The following is a 14517-nucleotide window of genomic DNA, read 5'->3' as shown; positions in this document are numbered from 1 at the left end:
ACCAGTTGAGAACTGTTTTTGAGTCTATCCTCTGTGTTGTGTATCTTCAGTCTCTCCTATTTACCGTATGTGTCTCTCTAGCTATCTGCCACCGTGCACTTCTTACTGTCTGTCCTCTCTCTTCTCTGTATACGTGTCTCTAGCAGGTCTCCTACTGTCTATCCTCTCAGTCCTCTGCTCTTTTGGTGTGTCTCTTACGACTGTGGGTGTCTCTTACTGTCTATCCTCCCAGTCCTCTGTTCTCTGTGTGTCTCTCGCCACTGTGCATGTCTCTTACTGTCTATCCTCCAAGTCCTCTGTTCTCTGTCTCTCGCCACTGTGCATGTCTCTTACTGTCTATCCTCCCAGTCCCCTGTTCTCTGTGTCTCTCGCCACTGTGCATGTCTCTTACTGTCTATCCTCCCAGTCCTCTGTTCTCTGTGTGTCTCTCGCCACTGTGCATGTCTCTTACTGTCTATCCTCTCCCTGCTCTGCTCTGTATGTATCTTTAGCTATGAGCCACTGTATATGACTGTTAATGTGTGCTGTGTTTTCTGTGTCCACTCGATTATGTTGATATTTGTGTCTTTTTTTTTTCTATATTTCTGTGAGTTTCTGTCTTTTTTGTGCCTGGTGTCTCTCTACCTATCTTCTCTAAGGCTTTGTACTACTCTTTGTTGTCTTTTTCTCATTTTGCTTTCTGCCCTTCTCTTTTTGTCCTCAGCATCTTTATCCGACTGTGTGTCCTGCTCTTTTTCATGAATGTCTCTTCTGACAATCTCTTGATTTGTCTTGGCTTTGCAGTGCATCTCTCCCCCCCTCCCTGCCTTTCTCTTGTTCTGACTCCTGTACAGATCTTCGATAGCCCCATTTTTCTTGGGTGGCTCATTAGCTTGGTGTAATTGAACTGTAAGGACGGGTCTTTTCTCACGCCGTGTTGAGATTTACGACCCTTGAATCCAAGAATAAAAAAAAATCCTCCCAAATCCCCCTTTCTGGCCAGCATGTAATCAGCGTGATGGATCCACTGCGTCCCACACTGCAGGCATCTGTCCCCGAGTGATACATACTGGGGAAGCTAAGAGGAAGCATGATGGTGAAGAAATGGAGTGGGGGACGCTGGAGAAGGCAATAGGTGGGGTTAAGAGATGGCAGTATTCATCAAAGATGGGGCATCAGTAGATGCAACAGAAAAAGAAGAATGGTAAATAAAGTGGTGAACCTGAGGGACACGTTCCAGGAGTCGGTCTACTTGATATCAAAATATCGAGGCTTTGAATTAAAGAATAGTAGTACACTGTTGCTATTGGTGGAAGACATGGGTTGATCTAGGCAGATTGAGATGGTGATCGAAGACCGTGGTGATGTCCTAGTGATTCATTGGAGAAGATACAAGGAAAAGAAAATAATGGAAGGAGGGAAGAGGGCCAGAGAAGAATCTCTATGTCTAGCATTATCTTGGTATGACTGGGCCAAGGTCTAGGCTCAATGGGGATGTAATATTTAATTTACCTTTTGGAAATGCTCCGTGTCTGTTTCTTTCACTCATAATACTTCTTCGTTCCAACATTTTCGTGATTTTGTCTTTTAGTGATTCCTGTTGTGTCAAGTATCTACCACATCATCATTAAGTCTGATTGCTCCTCTCCTGGTCAGTCCATGGGATGCTCGACGCTTGCTGAACTCTTTATCACCTTCACCAGGATTTTTGGCCACTAAGCCTGCAAGTTTGATAATCTCTTGTTGGATCTCAACTTTGAGCCTTGGATCTACTGCACTTTTCTACTAATTTTTGGGGGGTGTATCCCCTCTTTGGGACAATCGTAGATGGAAATTCGAAAAGTTTGAACCAGTCTGGTAGGCTGGGCACCTGGCAATGACTAGTAACGATTCTCCCTGCCCGCCGTCTGGGCCTGGTCACATGAATGGATACCCTGTTCCTCACTATGCCTTCTTCTTTCCTCACATGCTTGGTGGTGTGTCCCCTCCAGGAGCTTTGCCCGGAGTACAGCACCAGCTCCCTCTCAGTGGATATAGCACACCCTCTCCAGCGAGTGAGTATTGCTACATTTCATTCCATATTACTGAATCGCAAGACAATGTACATGTCTGTACTATTGTTTATTGACATGGTAAGATTTTTTGGTTATGTTTCTCATTACACGTACATACTTTGTCATTTTTTCATTTTAAGCCTAGGGGTTTTCTAGGAATAATAAAGACCGTACATTTGATGTTTCTAATGTAATTACTATTGAAATTCAGCCCATGAGTCCAGAAAATTGGGACCAAGCAGATGGGCAGTATTCAGGAGGCCGCATATGAGGGAACTTAAAGCGGTATTCACATCTCCAAGATCCTATCCCAATATGTAGTAGGTATAACAATAACATTAGCAAATACCTACAATTAGAAATGTATTGTAGTTCTTCTGATGAGTTATGTCGCTTACCCCATGTACAGGACATTGCAGTAGCTTAGGTATCCATGGTTACGACCACTAAGAGCTAACTAACTGTCACTATATGAGTGGTTGTAACCATGGATTCCTAAGCTACTGCAATGTCCTGCACATGTGGTAAGCGACATAGCAAATCAGAAGAACTATACTGTATTTCTAATTACAGGCATTTGCTAATATTAATATCATTATTACACCTACTACATATTGGGATAGGATCTTGAAGATGGGGATACCCCTTTAAGTTCTGTTCATAGTTTAATTGCTTAGGCCTAGGACGCACATATAGCTTTTAGTAGAATTGATGTGCACTTTTTTTCCCACTCATTATCAGCGGTACATTGTATGAATATAAGTATAGCCTATGTAGGAATGTTGATTCCACCCAAGCTTGACCCAGAGAGCCACTTGGTCTTTTGGGCTTGCCAAAGACTATAATAAATTTTTAAATGAAACCTTTGGACCACGGAGTGGTAGAGCGATTATGCTACGATGCTCATGCGGCCAAGCGCTTGAACAGCTCATATTTAGCAGGTACACTTTATGCTGTCTAATATGGCGCCATTTGTGTTTTTGTGGTGCCTATTTGTAGTATGAGTAAGTATTCACTAGAAAATAATACATTTGTATTCCTGTTTTAATATACATCTAAGTACAATATGTATGTCAATTTCTGTTATAAAGTACATTACACATTTCCGTATATATACAGTATATTTTTCCTTTTTCACGATATACTTATGCATTGGACTATACATAAACCAGTAGAGTAGAAAAAAACAAGACCCAACGTTTGAATGTTACACTATATTGGTTTCATTAGATTTCCTTCGCTAGATTACTAAATAATTTACAGGTACAGTTAAAGGCAGCAGGGCCTCATGAATGTGTGCGCTTTATTAGCATGTGAGAACAGGACGCACGGTTTATGTTTTTCTGCCTTCTCGTCGTACATTTATGCATGGAGCGTATGTCATGGAAATCCTTGAAAATTAGACAGGACATCAATGTTTAAAATAACAATACTTTAGGATCCAAAATAAGAATAATTCTGAAAAAAAAACCGCCATGGCCTAAAATGGCACTGTATTTTTTTTTATAACATGCCTTTATTTTCTTTTTTTTTCCTTTTGTTTAAGTGTTAAAAGTATTGGTTGTAATTTTGTCAACCTGCATTGTCTATCTAGGCGTATTTTTTTCTTGATATCATAGTTCTAAAATTAATAGCTAGAAGCCAAAGCATTAAAACATTATACATATAATATATATATATATTTTGCTTTCATTTTATGTTTTGGTGCTATTTTTTATGTTTTTGGTGGTTTTTATTTTATGTTTTGGTGGGATTTTTTACGTTGTTGGTGGTGTTTTTATTTTATGTTTTGGTGCATGTACCGTATATCTTTTGTACTACATTATTTTAGATGGTGTTTTTAACTATATCCCGGCTGTTTTAATGGAGACATTGTGTGATTAGACCAGATCTCAGGGTGTCCTCACATGGACACAGATGGCTCTGTTGTTATAAGAGATAGATCTGAATGACTCCCTGTTTGATTGATTTACCTGTTCTGCTCAGGGGGCTTGATCCCAGGACATTTGCTCGAGTTGGGGGGGTGCGGAATAGATAGCTGGAAGGAGTTTTTCCTCCTCCACAGGCCGTCATATCACAAAGTGCAAATCTTCTGTCTTTGATTAAAATTCAAGTCTCGCAAAGACCATTACTCCAAATGTGTTGCCGTATATTTTAACAATGTAGCCTCATAAATGTACCTTAAATTTTAAGTCTTCTCAGCTCCCTCCTCTCCTTAGTGCATGCTTGGAGATTTGCAATGTTATGGGATTATATGTGCTGAGGAAGTTGCTTGCAAGATTGATCATTTTATTTATTTTTTGGCCTTCTGAGGTCTTGTGTCCTCAAGGCCCTTATGGAGCATTTATGAGCCAAAATGCTGCATCATGGATAAGCACAGCCACATAAATATAATCCTGAAACTAGTATATTTAGAATTAAGTCCTAAAATAATCAGTATTTTTTTATTGATCCCCAAACAAAAGATGCCTAATTTGTTTTTTTGGGAGGGGGGATCAAAAAATCACCTTTACCAACTGACCTGATCGTTGTGTCCCATATTATGTCAAGGCCTCCAGTGATCTTGTGACTGTCTTCCTCAGTCTCTGATCAGCTCCTTGGTTCCAAAAATGGTTACCCATAAAACTGGTATTCTGATAGTTGCCACTGCTCTTTTTTTTCAAGTGCAGGAACCAGGGTTTCCAATCCAATCTGGACAACATCTAGGTGGCGTTTGTCTATTGTTCATGTATTTTCGCCATAGATAACTTGGCGCCATATTAATAAAAGCTGGCGAATAGATCATTGCAATAACACCTGACCTCATCTAAATGAACACATTGATTTTACATAAATACGGTAAAAATATGATGTTAATAATAACATGGAGGCTGTCTGCGACCATATGAGGCCTTCAGACACGGGCCATGTCTGGACACCCCAGGCTGGCTCCAAATGTGATAGATCTATGTGAAGTGGCAGGTTCATGGTCACCATGTGTCGCTGTCCTCCAGGTCTACTCTACACATTTCCACATTTATCAGAAAGTTAGATTTTCTATTACAATGTATAATGAATTTTTTAAGTTTATTTCATTTTTATAACTTACTGTATAAAAAAACCCAAACAGTTTTGATGCCAGTGTATTTTGTTCGAGACACAAAGGGTTACAGAGTAGCTGCTATTTTCCCATCCTGAGGCGGCAGGTCAATGGTAGATGATAAATTCTCAGTCCTGTCCCTGATTACATTTGCTACTGACAGCTTGTGTATCAGCGGCAGAATAATCAGCTGCTTCTGGGAAGAGGGGCCGGTTTGGGTGTCGGGGGACTGAGTAAACCCCCTCATTTTAGAGCTATTACACTATTACTATATATCTCGTCCAATACCACCTCCCTGATATAAGACCCTCCGGCATCACTTACACTCTCTCACCACTGCCCTGATCCATATTGCTTGGGTTCAGGTTTGTAAAGGTGTCCTTGATCTTGGATCAGATGACAGTGCATGAATATTTCAGGATGCAGAGAGCGCACTCTGTGATCAGGCATCAGATCAGATACGTCTTATCTTATACATTGACATCAGGACATGGACCAGATCCTTTTCCTAATAAACCCATAGTGGGTCATATGCTTCGCACACTGTGACACCCTCCTCTTTATAGAGCTTCCAGCCTGACAGATCCCACTGTAAGAAACATTAATAGACTTAAGCAAAAGGGTCCCCCAAAAAGATCAACGTCTTCTCCTTAAATATCCCGTTTTTGGTTTTATTACAGATAAACTGAACAAAAATAAAATACGGTACTTTAGCAACTTTTATATTTAGCAACTGGACACCAAAATAAAGTGTGACAGGTTCCATATTAATTTTGGTCTTCTATAGAATATACATTGTCTTGGGTGCTTGCGTTGAGCTATGGATAGGGTGTGGATTGGCATTTCAGTCTTTCCCTCAAGAGATCATCATAAAAGACCCCAGGGAAATATAAAGGGGGATATTTGTCATGGCTTTATGCCAGAAAACTGGAATATAATAGTTGCAAATTTTTGTGCAATATTAGGTTGCACAAAAATTTGGACTTTTGGCGTTTATTCTTCCTAAAAAGTGGGAGCGGCTTAGTGGGTGGAATGGGCCAATCACGACCCACCAGATTACTATAACTTATGTCAGATAGTAGCGTAAATTATAGCAGAAGTCTACTCCAGCTCATATTTTTCTGATTCTGATGCTCGGATGCAGCATATTTATTAGGAGCTTTGTGTCTGAATAATTTGGTGCATCCTACTCTTGTGGACCTTTGATCAAGCCTTTATATACCTTAAACCAGGGGTGGGCAAACTGCGGCCCATGGGCCACATCTGGCCCTCTGGCTGTTCCAGTCTGGCCCGTGGACCGAGACAGCTGAAGGGCTGAAACAGTGGCCCACAGGCTGCACCATGCCCTCCCCTGTCCATCTGCCTTCACCGCTATCTGCATCCTTGGGGTGCAGACAGAGGTGAATGCATTGGCGGAGGAGAGGCCTTTGGCCCCTTCATCCACCAATCAACGTGTGAGACAGCTGATGCGGTGAGGTCAGCTGTACACTGCGGAGAGTCAGTGCACCAGAGACAGGATCATAGACAGAGCGCCTCCTGGGAAACTGGAGAGAGGTGAGTATGTGGTGATTTTTTCCATGTGTATGGGATGTTTGTATGTATATAGAGAGGTTGTGTGGGGGCTCATGCTGTATATAGGAGGCTATGTGGGTGCTCTTACGGCATATAGGGGGCTTTGTGTGGGCTCATATGGTATAACGAGGGATGTCAGCATACTTAATTCCACTCTATATTTTGATTAATACAATTAATATTAATATAAAATAATTATAATTAATATGTTAATATTAATATTGAGTAGAATTAATTTCAGCCTTTTAGTTCGGTCACCCACAACAGTCACAGTCTCTCATTGGGCCCCCTTGGGAAAATTAATTGCCTACCCCCCTGCCTTAAAGTTTGTATTTTTTTATTATGTCGTTTTCCACTTTTATGCCAATTTCACAAGAGCATAATACATGTGCAATATTATGCCCATATTATGGATGTAAGTCCTGACCAGACTGCAGGTCTAATGACTAGAAATAGAGGCAACATAAATCCCTATAATGGCTTTCATTTTGGTCATTAGACCCTTAATTGAACTAATTGAACTAAGACCTGTGACTGTAATATTGGCACAGAAACCCATCTGTATGGGGACATCCATAGGAACTGCTATAGATTTAGCTCTGGCATGCACCGGAGCACCAAGTATTGCCAGCTCCAATATTTTGTCCATCAGAATTGATTCTTCTGCTGGTCCACCCTCCATCTACACAGACCGTGTGCATGATGTATAGGTTAGACCTATTACCCATAGCAAAATAGGTCCTAGTATCTCCAAATTCATCACCAAACTGGGTTCCCTTTTCTTTTTGCAATGGAGCCCTGTTGTATAGGAGGCCCATTATTGTGCCATTGCTTGGCCTAAAAAGAGGTTTCTCTATGCTCCAGTGTGCCAGTTCTATACCGACCAGCTTCATAAAAATCAGAACCTCAACCACCCACAAACTCTAATACTGGAGATATAACACATATATGCTTCTCATATACATAGTGGGCAAATCCCTGGTAGAAAACCAAAGGATGGGCCCATACCTCTACCTCTTATGCACAGATGTTGAGGATGGGTCTCTTTTGCCTACAAATATAGGCACATTTACCTAGTTGACCTTCAGATTCCCACTTCAGAGGACATTTGCTGGAGACATTTTCATGTCTAGGTGTGAAGTTGGTCAAGTGATAATTGAAAAATCATGTTTCCTTGTGGCTTTTTTTGTGCTGTTGTCACAACAAGTCCCAGGAGGGGTTGGCATATAACCCGTTCCTTGTCGGACGGCAGTGCTATGAAATAAACAGACTTCTGTATATATCTTTACATGCATGGCATTAGCGAGCTCTCCTCTACTTTGGGCAGGTGATGAGTTATTTCTAGCATAGGGAACGCTTGGTTGCAAGTATCCAAAACAAATATAAATACATTTACTCAAGTTTACAGGATAGCTATAGGCAGCATGGTAGTTTCCAAGCAGGTTTTTAAAGGGGTTTTCATTAAAGGGCCCTGCAAAAAAGGCTCTTCATTACTAGGACACCTAATATTCAGCTGTACTATTCACGGGAACTCTAGATCAAGCATGTGGTTTTCCTGCACTCCCTCCACAAGGAAACGAAGCTTTACAAATTAGTCAATTGACCTATCTCGCCACTATCAACATGTTCGGCTGACTTTATAAGTAATATAAAGTTATAATAAGTATGAGGGCACAGTGTGGATCAATGATCATCAAGTTTCCATGTTTGGGATCATAATGCATTGTTAAAGGGCTGAAGGCGCGGCTCCATCACAGTGGGCCACAGTGTTGTCTTGGCGGTTTTGGGGTTGTGTTCAGATCAAGCTGTGGAGAACCATTGCTGAGATATGTTGTAAATCAGCATTTGTTAATGGACTATTTTTAAATAACCTCTTCAAAGAGGAAGAAGAAAGGGTCACCTTTTGTAGGTAGCAATCCGAAAGTCAGTATCGACCCTTTAAAGGGCCTTGCCACATGACTTAGGATAAGGAGCCAAAATAAAAACTCCCATTTTCAGACCCATGTTTTGGAGTGTTTACCCCTCATCGGTGCAAAGCAGGAGAACTGGTTTGGCTGTGTGAGAGGCTTCTGACAGGGGAAATAAGGGGTAATGTTTTTCCTTGTGAAGACCGCCAAGTTGGCGTAGGGAGACTAATAGGCCTTGCAATGCAACCCTGGGAATTTAAATATGCAAATAACCTCTCCAGAGAGGAAGAGGACAGGAACTCTAGTACCTATTAGAAGTAGCAATCCTAAAAGTCAATGTCAACCTTTATATAGCACTTTGCGAAATGACTAATGATAAGAAGCCAAACCAAAAGCCCTATTTGCAGATGTGTTTTGGGGTGGTAGGAGGCCTCTCACAGAAGAATTAAGAGGTAAAGTTTCTCTATGCATAGACTTGCTAGGTCCTCCAGAGAAAGATCGATTATGTGCTAGAGCCTACACCAGAGGATCCTCTTTGTAGTCTTTCTTTGCGCTGGCTTATTGTTAAAGATCTCAGGGAGAAATGGGACTCGATAGGTTATTTGAAAGAACACTACTTTAAGATTTCTTTTGGGGTCTATTCTTGGGTTAGAAATTGATTATATTTTCTTGGCTGATTCAGTACAAATTTGCGTTTCCATGAGCCAACATTAAATGATCATCGATTGGCTATTTATTTGTTTAGACAGGCTGACCCCACTTCACATGCACACAGGATGATTGGTAATGGCTGGTTCTGTGCATATAGACTGTCATTGTTCTCAGCAGCACATGTCTTGTTTACACAGAGCAACGTGCTGCAGAGAACGATTATTATAAGTGTGCTTAATATTCATTTTACCCTATTTAGTCAGTCATCCGGTGGTCGCCAGACTGATTATTAGGAAACTAGTGTTCCTATGACTTGTAGCAGTCACGCATGTAGCATGGCGGTGACCTCTGACGACACTCTGGGGGCCATCAGAAGGTTGAGTCCAATCCTTTTTTTCTCCAACATAATCGGTTAATTTAGAGTAGTGAGTTGTCCATTAGTTGGTCTACTCTTCAAGCCGATATCAACACGTTTGGTGGAACTTTAAGGGTATTCAAGGGTATTTTTCTGCTGCAAATACTAATGTTTTGGCAGGAAAAACGCTGCGTAAAGTACGTGTGTTTTTGATGTGTTCCCCCCATTCATTAGAATCTGTGAAAAACGCTGAAATAATTGACACGCTGCAGAAAGAAAAAACTAAGCAGCGTGTTCTCGAGATTTCAGATATCTCATTCACTTTGCCCGCACAGTCGCTGCATTTTATTCTGCATCAACGCGCGGAGGAAAACGCAACGTGTGCACATACCCTAATATAGTGAGGGCAGAGTGTGGATCCAATAATGGTGAGGTTTCCTTATTTCCACATCACAGTGGGTGGCAGCCTTGGTGCCATGTATTCAGTTCCAGTAGCGGAGAACGATTGCTGAAATATGATGTTAATCGACTGTGACTGTTAATTTAGATTGGCAGTGCTATATACAGGCCATCAGGAATATTCCTTGTGTGTAATTACTGATTGCGGGCACTTGATAATTAGACTCGGTGGAAGTATTTCGGCTGCAGCTCTGGTACTTACATGAAACGCAGCAAATCTAGGTCCTATTAGGACAAGAAGTCCCTGTTTTCCTTCTGATATAAAGCGAATCTCTGGGAGGAATACACACACGTCATGAGAATACAGCACTCGCTTACTTACATTTCCTTTAATTACTGATCGCAAATGGCAGCTAAGCAATATGGATGTCCCATAAAAGAGCATTTAGCCATTTCCATAATTATTAAAGTCTTATTAAGCGTCATTAAAGCTTTTCCTTTGCGCTGTAACTGCTACTTAGAAACCGGACGGGAAATTGTTTATAAAAAAAAAAAAAATGGCGATGATTTGTAGCGCATTGTGTGAATGGTAATTACAAGGAGGAGGATTGTTACACTGGATACAATGGGAAGTGATCAGCGGGGTCAGTGTGTGTGAGAAAATGTGAGCGCCGGGGAGAGCGATGAAAAGGACGACTTTGTGAGCGCTGAAATGAGAGATTTTAGATCCGTTTTAGATTTTAGTTCCTGGTACTGATGAGATCTACAGGAGGCAGAATGACCGCAGCCTGAAATACGAGTTCTGGGGAGACACTTGGGTTTCAGCAGTAGATGGATGATAGTGGGAAGAAGTGTTTGTCCCACTATCTTCGCAAGAAAACAGGAAATCTGATGATCTAAGGCGGCTATGAAATACCGCCAAAGCAATGATACTGGGATCACCGTCCATTATTTCTATCTCCATTTTCTATTGCACAACTATAATGCTGTTCATCCTGAGCCTTCTGGTTCATGTGATTGTGATACCAGAACCACATAGAGAACATAACCAAAGGAACAGGGGCACAGATGTGATATAATATGGCCTGCTTTACATTGTATTGTGCCCTGCGCTGTACCCTCTGTTGGCACCCCCACGTAGTTTACTGTCATACATTGCACATATTGTACCAGACAATGCTGAATTATAAGCAAAATCCGCGTGCCTGCTTAACGGTGCCATACACTCACTGAATAATACTTCCATATAGTTGGCTGATACCAATTCTATACATATATGCTTGGCAATTTTCAGGTAGGTCTTTCCAGGAGTACCATGATACAGCACCATTCATGTAACCCCTCCGTGGGCGCTACCTTTTCTGACCACTCCTCTTCCTTGCTCACTCAGTCTTCTCCTACGCCACTTTCAAGCCCCCTCCATGGAAGCTAAACATATAAATGAATCCTAATTACAGCGCTATAGTGCCATAATAATTATAGCATTACCCAATCAACTAAATTTAAGCAAAAGAGAGAAAAATTCATGTGGTTGCATGTTCTCATGGGGCACCCCTCTCACCACGAATAACTTATGCGCCCAGTTACAATCCCCCAGTGCTGACCCCCAGATGTAATGTTCATTAAGAGTTTGTGAAAAGTAAGTGACTACCCCAGTGGACAATGCACTGTAATTAGGAGTGAGAATGGGTTGCCTAAAAATGATCAACCCTTTAAAGAGCTGAAAATGAATACACAAATGCTTCTCTAAACATAGCAATTATCAGATCGTCATGTGTCTCCTGCTCGGCTGTGTATTTGCAGCAGCCACTACAGGGTAAATGTAGTATTAAATGATGGCCATGTAAATGTACATGGATGAACTGTTGGGATGTCCGGAAATCTTGCACACTGAGGCTTACTCCAATTGTTATGTAAGGGAAAAACTGTATTTGAATGCCATCCATAGCCTTTAGCTTCCAAAAATATACACTTGTTTTGTAAATGTATTTCCAATAGTGAGAACTCAATGACACACGGCCTCTACAATATAATGAAATATGAAATATGTGAGCTGTACACACCTGTCTTCAGTTAGCTCCCTCTAGTGGCAACTGCAGGCAGACAGAATCTTATCATCTGAAGGGGGTGTTTGATTCCACAAATATTTTTTTTTTTAAAGTCCCAAAATGGATTAATATATATAAAGAAGAAATTATCACCTCACCGATCCTCGCCCTTCCTATTTCAACACTGCCTGGTCCCCCACCGGTGTCTACTTTATGCTGCAGCAATGGCGTCCTGACACAGGGACATGTGACTGCTGCAGCCAATCACTGACAGTAGCAGATAATGGCTGTGGCCAGCCAATGGAGTGGTTACATGTCCCTTTGTCATAGTCTTGAAGGACGTAGAGGCAGGCAGGGGACCGGCAGCGTCAGATCACATGCCCCTGTGTAGGGACATCTTCACTGCAGCGGGAAGTATAGACCGCTAGTGAAACAGGCTGCTGTGGAAAGGAAGAGCCGTGGGTTGGTGAGTTAAATATTACTACTTTAGTTATTTTAACCCTCTCTAAAACTTAAAAAAAAAATAACTTAATGTAAGAGTGGACAATCACTTAACATTTAAAGGCCCTGATACACATTGGATGAAAATAGGCCAACCAACGATTGTTCATCGACGCCTAAAATATATCACGGACTGCATCGGCTTACATTGATTTTTTTTTAAGCCTATGATGGAGCCAGTGGTTATTAATGGCTGAAAATAATCCAACATGACCAACCGGTGAGGTGAAAGATAGCGAAAAGTCCTCAGTCGGTTTTCAGTCATAATGCATGATCGTATGTTTCCCCAACAGCCATCGATTGTTCATTATGGCTGAAATTGACCATTTTGGCTGACTTTTAGCTAAGGTGTAAGTGCTACTTAATTTGTTTTCACCAGACAGTACCTTTATCACCCATCCACAAGAGGTGATAATTTGTTCATCTTGGGGGTCTTAGGACTGGGTCCCACACTCATCAGCAGAACTGACCACTCTTATCACTATCTGGAAGTCTCCTGTTTTTATTGAACAACCCCTTTAAATCTGTAAAGGGAAGCCGAGAATTTATACAAAAATATTAAAATTATAACCTCAATCAGCATCAAATATTGGACATGTTTAGGTAAGATGCTTTTCAAAAGTGGACAACCCCTTAATGAATAGAGAATAACTTGTTGATTGCTTAGGGTCCAACCAGGTGGACCTCCAATAATAGGGCTCAGAATGAAGTGGAGGATGACCATTTGCACCTCCGCTTCATTCATTCTCTAGGCCGGGATGGCCAGCACTAGCCAAGTATTGCCCTCTGGCTGGCTATGTCCCACACAGCAGTCCCATAGAGAATGAATAAAGTGGAGATGTGAATGATCCACCTCCTCTCCATCTAGACTAGCCTTACTGAGCCCCATTCTCCGAGCTGCCGGGGTTCTAAGGTCGGGCCCCTAACAATCAATAAGTTATCACTTATCAATCAGATAGAGAATAACTTGGCACAAACCCTTTAAGTATGTGTTTATGGCTTGTAAATTCTATTTCACATTGTTTTTCTTGTCCTGTAACTTTAAATAAGATTAGATATTTTTATAAGTGACTTTTGTAGAAGTTCGTCCTCAGACAATGGAGTTTACGTGACTGAGGTGATGGCATTCCTCTGCATGGTTTGGCCATATCAGGTTTATGACATTACAAACCACAATTTATGACTAATCCTAATGCATCATAGCTGCGTTGTGTTCCGGTGTTGCAAAACGTCTGAAATAAGGAACCGCTTCTGTTCACACAAGTGGCACTGTAAACCATTGGGCACTTCCAAGCAGTACAGAAAATCTGTGGTGGCAAATCTGCCTGTAAAATATCAGCCATACTGATGGTAATGTAATCCTTGGTGGTTAGCCAATTTAGAAAGCGGCTACAAAGAGCATCTCCCTGTCTGGAGGACCTAGAACGTCCTTGCCTTACAAGTTCGGTCCATAGATTTCAATAGAAACCATGTCATGCTTCATTTTGCCTGTGGAGGTGCTGTAGGGCCATGTAGCTGCTGATTCTGGATTCTTCTGTAGGTTCTAGCAGATTGCGCTGGTCCCAGCAACAGGACAGTCTGTAGTAAAGTGGACAATCCCTTTATGATGGAACAGATCTAACTAATGTGAGAAAAAAAAAGTAATCAGAATAAAACTGCTAGAACAGTGGAATACTCTGCCTTCCACTTTCATCTCCTTTCTTGAACTTCAAGATTTGTGGAAACCCCACACAGGCCTCACGTGATGGAGGTAGTGGGCCCTACCGCCTTGTATTTTCTCGTTTCATCCCACTCCTTCCTCCTCTCTCTAAACTACGAGACAAGCTATGGCTTCATGTGTTATCCATTAGCTTGGTCTGGCAGTTTTGGAATCTCCAGACCTATTCACCTCCATTCTTTCCTGTCTTTGGTTGTTTTTACAGCCTTACTAAAAAGCATAAGGCTGGATTCACATGTCAGCAATACCCGGCCC

The 14517-nt window shown here is 41.5% G+C and overlaps 1 protein-coding gene across 3 annotated transcripts in view; it reads left to right on the top strand.

Moving 5' to 3' along the window:
- Positions 1-14517, top strand: part of RARA (retinoic acid receptor alpha) — a 109644-nt gene that overhangs the window by 29782 nt on the left and 65345 nt on the right. For all 3 annotated transcript variants that reach the window (XM_073683370.1, XM_073683371.1, XM_073683372.1), the window contains exon 2: positions 1571-2033. In XM_073683370.1, coding sequence (XP_073539471.1) covers positions 1856-2033 — 178 coding nt within the window. In that variant the 5' untranslated portion in view covers positions 1571-1855. The remainder of the gene's footprint in view (positions 1-1570; positions 2034-14517) is intronic.

This window comes from Phyllobates terribilis, unplaced genomic scaffold, assembly GCF_046119375.1.
Source record: "Phyllobates terribilis strain yellow unplaced genomic scaffold, ASM4611937v1 Scaffold_5__5_contigs__length_657084704, whole genome shotgun sequence".
Taxonomy (NCBI): Eukaryota; Metazoa; Chordata; class Amphibia; order Anura; family Dendrobatidae; genus Phyllobates; species Phyllobates terribilis.
Note: the sequence above shows the minus strand (reverse complement) of the source record. Positions and strands in the feature narration are given on the sequence as shown.